The following is a 15,974-nucleotide window of genomic DNA, read 5'->3' as shown; positions in this document are numbered from 1 at the left end:
GGCCATTTTCTTTTTCAAATTACTGGGGTGGGGTTGTTTGGGGGGGGGGGGGGGGGAAGAGACCAAACTGCGAGGTCATCGGTCTCATCGGATTAGGGTAGGTCCGGGATGGAAGTCGGCCGTGCCCTTTCAAAGGGACCATCCCGGCATTTGCCTGGAGCGATGAAGGCAAATCACGGAATACTTAAATCAGGATGGCTCGACGAGGGATTGAACCGTCGACCTCCCGAATGCGAGTCCAATGTGCTAACCACTGCGCCACCTCGCTCGGTGGTTCAAATTACTGTCTTAGTCATTGTTTCGTTCGCGCCCTCTTAGTGGTGTGCATATCTTGTCGATCACTCAATTGACGTCATGCATTTCTGGCACGTGGAGACCAACAGTTTGCCATTTTAAGGTTATTAAGCTAAGAGTTTGCACCTGTAGTCTGAGAGTAGCTTCGCTGTCTGTTAATCTAAAACGAGGAGGGGACCGGTTTCGAAATCCATCACTGCTTCAGTTATGAACAAAAATCACCGGCAAAGGCGGCTCATGACTTCCGGCATAAGAAGTCACCCCCAAGCTGCAAATGGACTCGTCAAAGAGGGCAAAATATTCCTGAATAATGCCCCATTCAGATGGCCGGTAGCTGAGTGGTCAGCGCGACAGACTGTCAAACCTAAGGGCCCGGGTTCGATTTCTGGCTGGGTCGGAGATTTTCTCCGCTCAGGGACTGGGTGTTGTGTTGTCCTAATTATCATCATTTCATCCCCACCGACGCGCAAGTCGCCGAAGTTGTGCTCGACAGAAAGGACCAACAACCTAACTATACTACTAGCCAAGAACTTAGGGAGCTGGTCAACGGTTCAAAAAATGGCTCTGAGCACTATGGGACTCAACAGCTTAGGTAATAAGCCCCCTAGAACTTAGAACTACTTAAACCTAACTAACCTAAGGACATCACACACACCCATGCCCGAGGCAGGATTCGAACCTGCGACCGTAGCAGTCCCGGGGTTCCGGGCTGCAGCGCCAGAACCGCTAGACCACGGCGGCCGGCGCTGGCCAACGGGATGGAATTAGTCGATACATGGAACCTGAAGTATCGCAACCAACCAGGATATACATTTTTTACTAGCCACTCCGCGGGCTGTTTGGACCGGATCTACGTTTCAAGGGCGTTAGCAGTGTCGACGGTGGACGCAGAAATATGGCCGACAGCGTTTACAGACCACGAGGCATATATTTGTACGGTTAACCTTGATAGACAGCAGGTATGGAGACGGAGGGGTAATTGGAAGATGAACGTCCCCTACCTGCGAGATGCAGAATGCTGACGCATGGTGGAGGACGCGTGGCATGGCTGCCTCCGTCGACGAAATTCTTTCGGTTCTGTCCTGCAGTGGTGGATCGAGTGCGCGAAGCCAGCTTTACGGAGGACGTTAATAGGTTACGGGAGGGAGGTTTCTCAATGGCTGTGCACGACCACTGAGTTTTACTTTACGGCTCTCCGGGAACTGTTAGCTCAACCACCTACACCAGAACGCCAGACGGCCGTCCACCGAGTTAAGGCGGAGCTGGTACAACTTGCGACGCAGAGGAGGGCAGGTACGATGATACGCGCGAGGTCGCAGGATTTCCTGCCCAACGAGGTTCCCTCGATGCATTATATGATAAAGGAAAGACGAAGAAGACGCAGGAATTTAATACATGAGATCGATCTCGGCGATGGCCGTCGTTTTACAACACAGAGGGGCATAGCACAGGCGTTCACGGATCATTTTAGCAGATTCTATGCGAGCAACGGGGAGGGTCAGAGGGAGCTGGGGAACGTCCTGGAAGAGATCCCAGACGCGACGAGTGTGAACGGGGAAGCGGACGGGTTATCTGAAATTACGTGTGAAGAGCTGGAGGAAGCGATTACACGAGGTGCTTGCAACAAGTCCCCAGGTCCAGACGGATTCCCGTTGGAGTTTTACCGTGCCTTTGTGACCATTATGACACCGATGTGGCTATGTATGTTTAATGAGCTTCTGCGGCAAGAAGTACCGGTTCACATTCAATTCACGGAAGGGCTCACGATACCGATATCGAAGCCCCGTGGTGGCAAACGGTCTTGTGATTATCGCCCCTTGACCCTCCTTAACAGTGACTACAAGATCTTCATGCGCATCCTGGGAAGTCGTATCAAAAAGTCGCTGGAGAATCGAATACATGCCAATCAGACTTGTCTTGGCGGCATCAGTAATATCCACACAGCCTTGGGAGACTATCGTGACGTCGTCGCCCTCGCGGCTGCATGCCGCCTCCGGGGGGCGATGGTTGCAGTAGATTTCGATCATGCTTTTGATCGCGTGGATCATGTGTACCTCGCGGCCGTGATGAACAGGATGGGTGTCTCGCCATTATTGACCAATGCTGTGATGCGGCTGTTGCACGGAGCCCGATCAGCGATGGTGGTAAACGGAGGGAGAACTGAGTATTTTAAGATCTTATGATCAGTGAGACAGGATTGCCCCTCGTCGATCCTCCTTTATGCGATCGCCTTAGAACCGTGCCTCGCAGGCCTTCGCCGCCGTCTTACCGGGATCTCCCTGCGGCATTTATCACTCAAATGCAGAGCATACGCGGATGATATTGTGTTCCTCGTAAGGAATGAGAGGGAGACTCAAACAGCACTGGATTGACTACGGACGTATGGCAGCTGGAAGTGTGGTCAACTACCGAAAATCACAATTCATGCATGTGGGGCGTGGACTAGAACCAGGAACGGAAGGACCCTTACCTGCGGTGGAAACCCTCCGCTGTTTGGGTATCACCTTTCATAAAGAGACAGCGAGAACGGGTGCGGACAACTACCGAAGACTGTTACTCAAGAGTCCGCACGGCAGTACGACTACACGCCCTACGGTCGATGGATATGCTGCAGCGAGTGTTACTCGTCAACCTTTATCTCGCGCCCATGATGTGCCACCTGACACACCTTCTCCCCTTGACGCGCACGATGGCTATGAGGATTCAGGCGGCTTTTGGGTACTATGTGTGCCTGGTGGTGGTGGTGGTTAGTGTTTAACGTCCCGTCGACAACGAGGTCATTAGAGACGGAGCGCAAGCTCGGGTTAGGGAAGGAAATCGGCCGTGCCCTTTCAAAGGAACCATCCCGGCATTTGCCTGAAACGATTTAGTTAAATCACGGAAAACCTAAATCAGGATGGCTGGAGACGGGATTGAACCGTCGTCCTCCCGAATGCGAGTCCAATGTGCTCACCACTATGTGTGCCTGGGACAACTCTTTAAGGTACAGTACAACACGCTTCCCTCCCAGCGCGAGAGGGGGGCGTTGGTTTAGTGAACGTGCACGAGAAGGCGCGTGGCATGTATATTAATACTATGCTCAAACGGTGGCGCAACAGGAATCACTCGCTTACGGGGACGATCATCGAAGATCTCATACCAACATCGCATCTTCCCCCAGTCAGTGTCGGCCATATATCGCCCCCTTTAACGTATGTGCACACGTTCATCGTGGAACACAGTTACGTTCGAAAGCGTTCACCGACGACCCGACAGTCGACATTGAAGGACGTGTACCATCTGCTTCTTCGACAAATCGCCCGGAATAGAGTGGAACGCAAACATCCAGCTGTTAATTGGCACGTGGTGTGGCGCACGGTCCACCACCCCCACCTACCTACATAAGTCAGATTCACATGGTACATTGTCGTCAACCGCAAATACCCTACAAATGATAAAAAGTACCCAATACATTTGGCGGATTCGCCCTTGTGTCAGCAATGCGGCGTGCTGGATACGGACGACCATCGGCTGGTCTGCGGCGAGGCATTGGCTGTCTGGACTCTCGCAAGAAAGATAATAGCATTCATGCGGCGCACTATCTATACAGCAGTCTGTTCTGACATAGTATTTTTTCCAGAGGAAACGTATTTCCGCGCCATAAGACGAACGCAGTGGCGTTGATCACAGGTATGACGGTCCATTACATCTATAGCGACACACGTACGAACTTACTGAACGTCCTGGATTACTGGCAATACTTGCAAGATGGACACACAAAACTATTACGGCTACAAAAGTACAAAGATTGGTATGCCAATTTCATAGTAACGGTTTTTGCGGACCCGCCATATACTTGGGGTGTGCCGGGTGCGCAAAGATGAGCGGCGGTGCTTTCGTTGTGAAACCGACCAAGTAATGTGAGCGACTAAGAACACTATGCGCGTATGCGACCTACGAAAAACTCACGCTTGAACAGTTAGCAAATGGATGTACTTCAAATTTTGTTTTAATATCCATAAATACTTTTCTTTAGGGTGCCGGAGGTGGCCCCACTTTGATTTTGTTGTTATTTCATGCTGCATGGTAGGACGGCAGCGAGGTTCCTTCCAGGACAGTTCTCATGTGTCAGGACGTACTATGTTTATTTTGTGAATAATAAAGGTTTATGTTCCTCCTACCTTCTTTCATATAAATAAATAAATAAAAACCCCTCACTCCAAAAAAAAGTTGGTACAGCACTTGCCCGCGAAAGGCAAAGGTCCCGAGTTCGAGTCTCGGCCTGAAAAAAAAAAAAAAAAAAAAGAGTTGCGTCGAATCGAAAGATTTGCACCAGGCGGGCGGTCTACCCGACGGGAGGCCCCCGTTACACGCCATTATTATCATTATCTCCGGAAGTGGACTGCCTAGGGGAAGGTGACCATAGGGAAATTACTGAGTAACCAACGACAGGATAACGTCCTGCGAGTTGAGGCGTGAAATGTCAGAAGTTTGAATGAGGTAGTGAAACTAAAAAAATCTGATAAGAGAAATGCTAAGGCTCAGTCTACATATGGTGGGGTTCAGTAAAGCGAAGTGGAGAGAATCAAGGGCTGTACTGCTGAATTCCTCCTCTTTACCTCAGGACATTTTCAAAAGGTTAAGACAACATAACTGCGTATCAGCAAGACTGTATGGATTTCCAAAAATTCGTAAGGAAAGGGTTCCATTACATCCAATAGCGAGCAACATTGGAGCGCCTACATATGTTTTAGCCCAACATCTCACTTCTTTGCTGAGACCGTTGGTAGGTAAATGACCACATCACACCCGTAACTCAGCTGATTTTATCAATAGACAAGGGGGTTCCCCGTCTAAGCAGTTCTGTCCGTTTGCCTAATTTTGATGTGGTGCCACCTTTTATAAAGGTTCCTTCGCTCATTTTTTGTCACTAATTGTGAACAAGTTTCAGGTGGACGCCACCGCTTTCTTTCGGCATCCTCAATCTTCAACCTGTATTATGTTCAATGAAGAATATTTTGAACAGACTAACAGTGTCACCATGGACAGGCCTCTGTCTCCCATGGTGCCCAACCCTATTATGGAGTAATTCGAGGAGAGAGCTTGAATTAGCTGCCCATAAACCAACTGTATTTTGCAGGAAATACGGACAGTACTTTCATAGTGTGATCCCATGAAGAGGATAAACTGATGGAGTTTCTTCATCACCTCCATTCATGACAACATTCGGCTAACTATGGAAATGGAGGAAGATGATGGAAGTATTGGTTAGACGACAGAACGACGGCACTCTGGGGCTTTCAGTTTATCGGAAAGCCACTCATACGTATCTGTATTTGCAAGCGCGAACAATAAGCGTGCTTGAAACACTCGTACTCAGAGCTTACACAGTCTGAGATCTAAATAGTTCGGCTAAAGAGCTCGCCCACGTAAGACAGAGTTCAGAAAAAAATGGATATTCCACCCAGAAGATAAACGGAGTACTGTCAGTTAAAAGAAAGAATCAGGGAGTGGATAAAGAGGAGAACCCGCCGACAAAGTCTTTAGCTTTCCTTCCTTTCGATGGGGAACATTTCGTTTAAAATAGCAAGAATCCTCCGTAAATTTCAAGCGAACGTGACTTTCCGTCCACCATGTAAGATTCAAGGCTTATTGGGATCGATGAAAGACGACTTCTTACTGCGGAAGGCCGGAATTTTGCAAAATACTTTGAATACTTTGTCAGTTTAGTATGGCTTACGTAGGACAGACCACACGGACTGTGAAAGAACGCTGCACTGAACATCAATGTTGCACTCACCTTTTGCAACTAAGCAAGTCGCTATTGCCGAAAGCAGTATGTCCACGGACATTCAGTGGAGTGTGATGGGCCTATGATTCTGACCACAACAATATCTTTCTGCGACTACAGTATTAAAGAATCTGTGGAAATATGCCTGCCAGAAAATCTGACGAATGGTGATAGCGGCCACCAGTTGGACAGTGCGTGGAACCACGTCATCTGTACGATTAGCTCTAATAGACCCGTGATCTAGGGGTAGCGTCTTTGATTCATAATCAAAACGTCTTCGGTCCTGGGTTCGATCCCAGCCACTGCCTAAATTTTGATAAATAATCAGCATTGGCGGCCGAAGACTTCCGGCATAAGAAGTCCGCCTCATTCTGCCAACGGCCTTGTCAAAGAGGGCGGAGGAGCGGATAGAGGTTCAGGGCATTCTCTTGTCCTAGGGGTGGGAAATTGCCCCTAAAGGCGGAAGAATCTGCAATAATCAACGACATGAGGATGCAGAAGGCAATGGAAACCACTGCATTAAAGACACGTAACGTGTATCCACAGGACATGTGGCCTGTAATTGAAGAAGTGTCATGATGATCTCTCCATTGGCAAAATATTTCGGAATAGTCCCCCATTCGGATCTCCGGGAGGGGACTGCCAAGGGGGAGGTTACCATGAGAAAAAGATTGAATAATCTACGAAAGGATAACGTTCTACGAGTCGGGGCGTGGAATGTCAGAAGCTTGAACGTGGTAGGGAGACTAGAAAATCTGAAAAGGGAAATGCAAAGGCTCAATCTAGATATAGCAGAGGTCAGTGAAGTGAAGTGGAAGGAAGACAAGGATTTCCGGTCAGATGAGTATCGGGTAATATCAACAGCAGCAGAAAATGGTATAACAGGTGTAGGATTCGTTATGAATAGGAAGGTAGGGCAGAGGGTGTGTTACTGTGAACAGTTCAGTGACTGGGTTGTTCTAATCAGAATCGACAGCAGACCAACACCGACAACGATAGTTCAGGTATACATGCCGACGTCGCAAGCTGAAGATGAACAGATAGAGAAAGTGTATGAGGATATTGAAAGGGTAATGCAGTATGTAAAGGGGGACGAATATCTAATAGTCATGGCCGACTGGAATGCAGTTGTAGGGGAAGGAGTAGAAGAAAAGGTTACAGGAGGATATGGGCATGGGACAAGGAATGAAAGAGGAGAAAGAGCCGGCCGAAGTGGCCGTGCGGTTAAAGGCGCTGCAGTCTGGAACCGCAAGACCGCTACGGTCACAGGTTCGAATCCTGCCTCGGGCACGGGTGTTTGTGATGTCCTTAGGTTAGTTAGGTTTAACTAGTTCTAAGTTCTAGGGGACTAATGACCTCAGCAGTTGAGTCCCATAGTGCTCAGAGCCATTTGAACCATTTTTTGGAGGAGAAAGACTAATTGAGTTCTGTAACAAGTTTCAGCTAGTAATAGCGAATACCCTGTTCAAGAATAACAAGAGGAGGAGGTATACGTGGAAAAGGCCGGGAGATACGGGAAGATTTCAATTAGATTACATCATGGTCAGACAGAGATTCCGAAATCAGATACTGGATTGTAACGCGTACCCAGGAGCAGATATAGACTCAGATCACAATATAGTAGTGATGAAGAGTAGGCTGAAGTTCAAGACATTAGTCAGGAAGAATCAATACGCAAAGAAGTGGGATACGGAACTACTAAGGAATGACGAGATACGTTTGAAGTTCTCTAACGCTATAGATACAGCAATAAGGAATAGCGCAGTAGGCAGTACAGTTGAAGAGGAATGGACATCTCTAAAAAGGGCCATCACAGAAGTTGGGAAGGAAAACATAGGAACAAAGAAGGTAGCTGCGAAGAAACCATGGGTAACAGAAGAAATACTTCAGTTGATTGATGAAAGGAGGAAGTACAAACATGTTCCGGGAAAATCAGGGATACAGAAATACAAGTCGCTGAGGAATGAAATAAATAGGAAGTGCAGGGAAGCTAAGACGAAATGGCTGCAGGAAAAATGTGAAGACATCGAAAAAGATATGATTGTCGGAAGGACAGACTCAGCATACAGGAAAAACAAAACAATCTTTGGTGACATTAAAAGCAACGGTGGTAACATTAAGAGTGCAACGGGAATTCCACTGTTAAATGCAGAGGAGAGAGTAGGTAGGTGGAAAGAATACATTGAAAGCCTCTATGAGGGGGAAGATTTGTCTGATGTGATAGAAGAAGAAACAGGAGTCGATTTAGAAGAGATAGGGGATCCATTATTATAATCGGAATTTAAAAGAGCTTTGGAGGACTTACGCTCAAATAAGGCAGAAGGGATAGATAACATTCCATCAGAATTTCTAAAATCATTGGGGGAAGTGGCAACAAAACGACTATTCACTTTGATGTGTAGAATATATGAGTCTGGCGATATACCATCTGACTTTCCGAATAGCATCATCAACACAATTCCGAAGACGGCAAGAGCTGACAAGTGCGAGAATTATCGCACAATCAGCTTAACAGCTCATGCATCGAAGCTGCTTACAAAAATAATATACAGAAGAATGGAAAAGAAAATTGAGAATGCGCTAGGTGACGATCAGTTTGGCTTTAGGAAAAGTAAAGGGCCGAGAGAGGCAATTCTGACGTTACGGCTAATAATGGAAGCAAGGCTAAAGAAAAATCAAGTCACTTTCATAGGATTTGTCGACATGGAAAAAGCGTTCGACAATATAAAATGGTGCAAGCTGTTCGAGATTCTGAAAAAAGTAGGGATAAGCTATAGGGAGAGACGGGTCATATACAATATATACAACAACCAAGAGGGAATAATAAGAGTGGACGATCAAGAACGAAGTGCACGTATTAAGAAGGGTGTAAGACAAGGCTGTAGCCTTTCGCCCCTACTCTTCAATCTGTACGTCGAGCAAGCAATGATGGAAATAAAAAAAAGGTTCAGGAGTGGAATTAAAATACAAGGTGAAAGGATATCAATGATACGATTCGCTGATGGCTATCCTGAGTGAAAGTGAAGAATAATTAAATGATTTGCTGAACGTAATGAACAGTCTAATGAGTACACAGTATGATTTGAGAGTAAATCGGAGAAAGACGAAGGTAATGAGAAGTGGTAGAAATGAGAACAGCGAGAAACTTAACATCAGGATTGATGGTCACGAAGTCAATGAAGGAATTCTGCTACCTAGGTAGTAAAATAACCAATGACGGACGGAGCAAGGAGGACATCAAAAGCAGACTCGCTATGGCAAAAAAAGCATATCTGGCCAAGAGAAGTCTACTAATATCAAATACCGGCCTTAATTTGAGGAAGAAATTTCTGAGGATGTACGTCTGGAGTACAGCATTGTATGGTAGTGAAACATGGACTGTGGGAAAACCGGAACAGAAGAGAATCGAAGCATTTGAGATGTGGTGCTCTAGACGAATGTTGAAAATTAGGTGGACTGATAAGGTAAGGAATGAGGAGGTTCTACGCAGAATCGGAGAGGAAAGGAATATGTGGAAAACACTGCTAAGGAGAAGGGACAGGATGATAGGACATCTGCTAAGACATGAGGGAATGACTTCCATGGTACTAGAGGGAGCTGTAGAGGGCAAAAACTGTAGAGGAAGACAGAGATTGGAATACGTCAAGCAAATAATTGAGGACGTAGGTTGCAAGTGCTACTCTGAGATGAAGAGGTTAGCACAGGAAAGGAATTCGTGGCGGGCCGCATCAAACAAGTCAGTAGTCTGACGACCAAAAAAAAAAAGAAGACGACAGATTTCGCCGTCGGCCGCAGCGAGCGGTAACACAGAGGGGAGTTGAGCCAAGCGGTTCCACTAGCGAGGGCGCTGCCGCCGGGAGGTGTGGACCCTCTAACTTGAATTTTAAGGGAATGAACTCATACTCGCAGCGCGCTACATATGGCGGAACGGAGGAAGTCTTCGTATTGGGTGGCTCATCTAGAGTTGATTGGCAGGTGCCCACTCGAAATATCGTCCGATGAATTAAACGTCGACAGCTGCAAGCTGAAATTCAATGTCCGGAAAAATTTTAAAATTCACACAAGAAGATCCTTTTTCACAGTCTATCACTTCTTGCCATGTAACTCTCATCTGCCTCAATTTAGCAGACTTCAGTGATTATATCTGCCCAAACTTTGCTCTCATACTTCACAATGACAAATAATTTTAATCTCTTCCCTCTGACTGAGTTTTATTCAAGTATTTCGCGCAGTCATGAGACCAATGTGTTTGGGGCATAAGGGCGATATGGTGTACCATCTACTTTCTTGCTCGTTATTTACTGCAGTAAAATCTGCAACTGGTATTAAAAAGCTACTTTGATTTATGGTATTTAAATACTGTACCAATAAGGCTAAATACACTGAAGAGCCAAAGAAACTGGTACACCTGCCCAGGCGAGCATGCTGAAGTGCCGCAACACTACTTGGCATGGACTCGAGTAATATCTGAAGTAGTGCTGGAGGGAACTGTCGCCATGGATACTGCAGGGCTGCCCATAAATTCGCAAGAGTACGACGGGGTGGAGATCTCTTCTAAACAACACATTGCAAGGCATCAGTTTGAAACGAGACTCGTCCGACAAGGCAACATGTTGCCAGTCCTCAACAGTCCAATGTCTGTGATGACGGGCCCAGGCGAGGCGTAAAGGTTTGTGTCGTGCAGTCATCAAGAGAACACGAGTGGACCTTAGGCTCCGGAAGCCCATATCGATGATGTTTCGTTAAATGGTTCGGACGCTGGCACTTGTTGACGGCCTAGCATTGAAATCTGCAGTAGTTTAGGGAAGGGTTGCACTTCTGTCACGTTGAACGATTCTCTTCAGTCGTCTTTGGTCCCGTTGTTGCAGGATCTTTTCCGGCCCAGCGATGTCGGAGATTTGATGTTTTACTGGCTTCCTGATGCTCATGGTACACTCGTAAAACGGTCGTACAGGAAAATCTCCACTTCATCGCTATGTCGGAGATGCTGTGTACCATCGCTCGTGCGCCGACTATAACACCACGTTCAAACTCATTTAAATCTTGATAATGTGCCATTGTAGCAGCAGTAACCGATCTAACAACTGCTGTGTTGTTTTATTTAGCCGTTGTCGACCGCGGCGCCGTCTTCTGCCTGTTTACATATCTCTGTATTTGAACACGTATGCCTATACGAGTTTCTTTGGCGCTTCAGTGTAATTTAACATGAACACCCGGTGGATAGATATTTTGAGCGTAGTTACGTCTCAAGTTTACTTTTCTTTGTAAAATACATTGTACTACAAATATATTGAAAATAGATGTGACAGATCAAAGCTAAATAATTAGAAATATGAATAGTATACAGTATTACTTAAATTTTCTTACATATTTGTGATCACACGCAAAAGTATATAACAAAACTGAAATCATGTTCGCTTCTCAAGGAAGTTCAACATCAACTTCCGCTTTCCATGTATACCAATAGAGTAATTTATCGGTTTCAGAAAATGTAGCACAATCGAACTGTCAAGTGGAGTGCAAAAGAAATGCAGATAACAGCTGTTCGGGTCTACACAACTAATAATTCGCGACTGAGTGCTTACACCGCAGTTACGTGATCGGGCCATAGTTGCAGAAAATTACGACATTAAAGACACTGAGGTGACAAAAGTCATGGGATACGTCTTAATATCGTGTTTGGCCTACTTTTCCACGGCGTAGTGCAGCAACTCTACGTGACAATCGTTGGAAGTCCTTTGCAGAAATATTGAGCCATGCTGCCACCATAGCCGTCCATAATTGCGAAAGTGTTGCCGGTACACATTTTGTGACCTTCCGATTACGTCCCACAAATGTTCAATGGAATTCATGTCTGGAAACCACGAACTGTCCAGAATGTTCTCCAAACCAATCGCAAACATTTGTGGCCTGGAGACATGGCACATTGCCATCCATGAAATTTCCATCGTTGTTTGAAAACATGATGTCTATGGCTTCATATGGTCTCCAAGTAGCCGAACATAACCATTTCCAGTCAATCATCTGTCAGTTAGACAGAGGACACAGTGTGTGTCACATGTATCACAGCCCTCACCATTATGGAGCCACCATCAGCTTGCGCAGTGCCCTGTTGAAAACTTGGGTCAATGGCTTCGTGGGGTCTTCGCAGCACTCGAAACCTACTATCAACTCTTACCAGCTGACATCGGGACTCACTAGGCCAAAGTATTCCAATCGTATAGCGTCCAACCGACATGATCACGAGCCCAGGAGAGGTGCTGCAGGCGATGTCATCCTGTTAGCAAAGGCACTCGCATCGGTCGTCTGCTGCCATAGTCCATTACCGCAAAATTTCGTCGCACAGTTCCAACAAATACGTTCGTCGTACGTCCCACAGCGGTTTCTGCGGTTAATTCACGCAGTGTTGCTTGTCTGTTGTCTCTACGGAAATGCCGCTGCTGTCGGTCGTTAAGTGAAGGGCGTCGGCTGCTTTGCCCGTGTTGAGAGGTAATGCCTGAAATTTGGTATTATCAGTACACTGGGACTGAAATGTCCCACACGCCTAGTTCCAATTACCATTCCGCGTTCCAAGTCTGTTGACTCTTGTCGTGCGGTCACAATAACGTCGGAATCCTTTTCACATGAACCGCCTGAGAGCAAATGACAGCTCCGCCAATGCACTGCCCTCTTATACCTTGTGTACGCGATATACCGCCGTATGCATATGGGCATATCGCTATCCCATGACTTATCATATCGGTTTAATACCTACCAGCAACATATCTCTTGACGTGTCGACATGAGGTCTGCTAAATTAATCTGAGACTTGAAATTTTCATTTAGTAAGCAAGCCAGGATAAAGCTTAGCTGGCTGTTTATCAAGGAGTGTCTTGCTGGGTGGGAGAGTGGCTATGTACGTAGAAAATAGCATTCCCTTTGAGTCCATAAATGTATCACGACAGTGCACTGAACAGATATTTGAATGTTGTGCAGGGGCAGTTGAATTTAGTGAAATTAAACTTCTAATTGTTGTTTATAGGTCCCCTAACTCCGACTTCGAGCATTTCTGCTCAAGCTAGACAGTGTTCTTGATTCAATTTGTAGGAAGTACCAGAAATTAGTTACATTTGTTGACTTCCATATTAATTTTGTATATGATGGTGCAAGAAAAAGAATGTTGGTACATCTCCTAAATTCATATGAACTGATGCAGACTATCTTTTTTCCAACTAGGGTGCAGGGGAACAGTAGCACAGCCATAGACAATATTTTTATTCAATCTTCATTACTGGATGAACATTCTGTTAGTAAGAACGTGAATGGACTTTCAGGCCATGACTCACAAGTTTTAACATTAAAAGGCTTTTGTACCCAAACCAGTGTCATATTTAATTACTAACTATGTAGTAACGTTAATCCAACAGCAATAGAGAGTTTTTTAAACCTTGTCAAGGAACAAGAGTGGCAGGATATTTATAGTGCCGATAACATAGATGATAAATACAATCTTTTAGAACAAAGTGGAAATTAATTACTAAAATGTTAGAAGTAGTCAAAATCAAGCAACAGTAGTCCATTACAAACTGTACTGAAAGACGCTGATAAATGTTATTAGGAAGGCGAAGAGTATGTGGTATGCAAATAGAATACCTAATTCACAGGATAAAATTAAAACCATATGGTCAGTTGTGAAGGAAGTGTCTGGACAGCAGCACAAGGTCGACGATATAAAGTCAGTTTGTAGTAAAAATATTTCTGTCACCGAAAAATGAGATATATGTACAGTATTTAACAATCATTTTCTTATCATTGCTGGCGAATTAAATAAAAATTTGGTTTCTACAAGAAATCATATAACTTTCTTGGCAAATGCCTTTCCTAATGGATGTCTGAAATACTCCCCCGTGATACAGACAAGAGGGAGATTGAGTCAATAATTAAATCACTGAAGACTAAGGACTTTCATGGTTATGATGGAGTGTCTAGCAGAATATTAAAGTACTGTGCTGTACACGTTAGCCCAGTATTTAGCCATATTTGTTATTTTTCCTTTAGGTATGGTCAGTTTCCTGAGCGATTAAAATACTCAGTTAGTAAAGCCGCTTTATAAAAATGGGAAAAAGGACAATGTAGATAATTTTAGACCTATTTCTATGCCACCAACGTTTGCAAAAGTTATTGAAAAGGCTGTGTGTGTAAGGATAATTGTTCATTTCATATCACACGATTTGCTATTAAATGTACAATTCGGCTTTAGAAGTCGTTTAACAACTCCAAAAGCTATATTCCCTTTTCTCTGTGAGGTACTGGATGGGCTAAACAATAGGTTCCGAACGCTTGGCATATTTTTTGATTTAACTAAGGCATTTGATTGTGTTGATCACAAAATATTGCTCCAGAAGTTGGACCATCACGGAATACGGGAAGTAGCTCACAATTGGTTCACCTCTTACTTTAGCAACAGGTTGAAAAAGGTCATTATTGACAATGTTGGTAATGCTGTGATGTGGGGTCAGAGTAGGGTACTGTCAAGTGGCAGTGCCCCAGGGATCAGTGTTGGGGCCACTCCTGTTCCTTATTTATATAAATGATATGCCCTCTGGTATTACCAGTAACTCTAAAATATTTCTGTTTGATGACGACATTAGCTTGGTAGTAAAGGATGCTCTGAGCAACATTGGCTCGGTTTCAAATAGTGCAGTACATGACCTAAGTTCATGGCTTGTAAAAAATGAACTAAATCACAGTAAGACTCAGTTTTTACAGTTTCTAACAAACAATTCAGCGAAACCTGAAGTTTTTCACAGAATGGACATATGATTAGTGAATCTGAACAGTTCAAATTCCTAGGTGTTCAGATAGATAGTAAGCTGTCGTGGAAAGCCCATGTTCAGGATCTTGTTCAAAAACTTAATACTGCCTTTTTTACTTTGCGAACGGTATCAGAAATGAGTGAAAGTTCGACACGAAAATTATTTTGCTTATTTTCATGCGCTTATGTCGAATGGTATTATATTTTGGGGTAACTCTTCCGATTCTAAAAGGATATTCTTGGCTCACAAACGGGCGGTTCGGGCAATAAGTGGTGTGAGTTCATGAACCTCTTGTCCACCCCTGTTCACGAGACTGGGTATTTGGACAATGGCCTCTCAATATGTATATTCCTTACTGCGATTTCTTATTAACAATATTAGCTTATTGCCAAGAATAAGCAGCTTTCACTCGGTTAATACTCGACAGAATGCAGACCTGCATTTGGGTCGGACTTCTTAACACTTGTGCAAAAAGGTGTGCAGTATACTGCTGCGTCCATTTTCTATAAGCTACCACACGAATTCAAAAATCTTAGCAGTAATCCACGCGTTTTCAAATCGAAACTGAAGAGTTTCCTGATGGGTCACTCCTTTATTCTGTCGAGGACTTCCTTGAAAAATTAAGCTGATTCTTGTTGTATTGTTGATTGCGTTTACTTAAACTTATGGAGTGACTTTTCTCGGGTTCATAAACATTTATTTTTATCTGTTATTACTTTTACGTTGTAATTTACTGACACCTTCTGTGACCTCGGAAATTTGCTCCTCAATTTGGTCTTACGGAAATTGACGAGTAAATAAATAAATAAATAAGCGGTTGTTAGGAGCCGAAATCGGAGCTCACCTAGTATGTCCTGCTGAGGCAACCACTTGCTGACCATCACGTTTGGTGGCTGTCCAGGTAGGGTCTTGTTCTCCCACTTCCAGAGGACGCGCTGTGGGAGTTCCCGAAAGGCGTCCAGGAAGGCCTGGACTTTCTGCCACGGCAAACCGCTGCTCCTGACATTGGATCCCAGACTCATGTATATCAGACCGTGCTCTGCCCCGTCAATAAACTCCTGGATATCCTGGAACAGCCACGAGAATATACAACCAATGTCAGTTCAAATGGTTCA

The 15,974-nt window shown here is 44.9% G+C and overlaps 1 protein-coding gene across 1 annotated transcript in view; it reads right to left on the bottom strand.

Annotated features, from left to right (window-relative positions):
• The window catches only part of LOC124776002 (UDP-glucosyltransferase 2-like), an 83,866-nt gene that overhangs the window by 34,260 nt on the left and 33,632 nt on the right, over window positions 1-15,974 (bottom strand). The window contains exon 5 of the mRNA XM_047250844.1: window positions 15,704-15,926. Within this exon, the coding sequence (XP_047106800.1) occupies window positions 15,704-15,926 (223 nt within the window). The remainder of the gene's footprint in view (window positions 1-15,703; window positions 15,927-15,974) is intronic.

Source organism: Schistocerca piceifrons, chromosome 2 (genome assembly GCF_021461385.2).
Source record: "Schistocerca piceifrons isolate TAMUIC-IGC-003096 chromosome 2, iqSchPice1.1, whole genome shotgun sequence".
Classification (NCBI taxonomy): domain Eukaryota; kingdom Metazoa; phylum Arthropoda; class Insecta; order Orthoptera; family Acrididae; genus Schistocerca; species Schistocerca piceifrons.
Note: the sequence above shows the minus strand (reverse complement) of the source record. Positions and strands in the feature narration are given on the sequence as shown.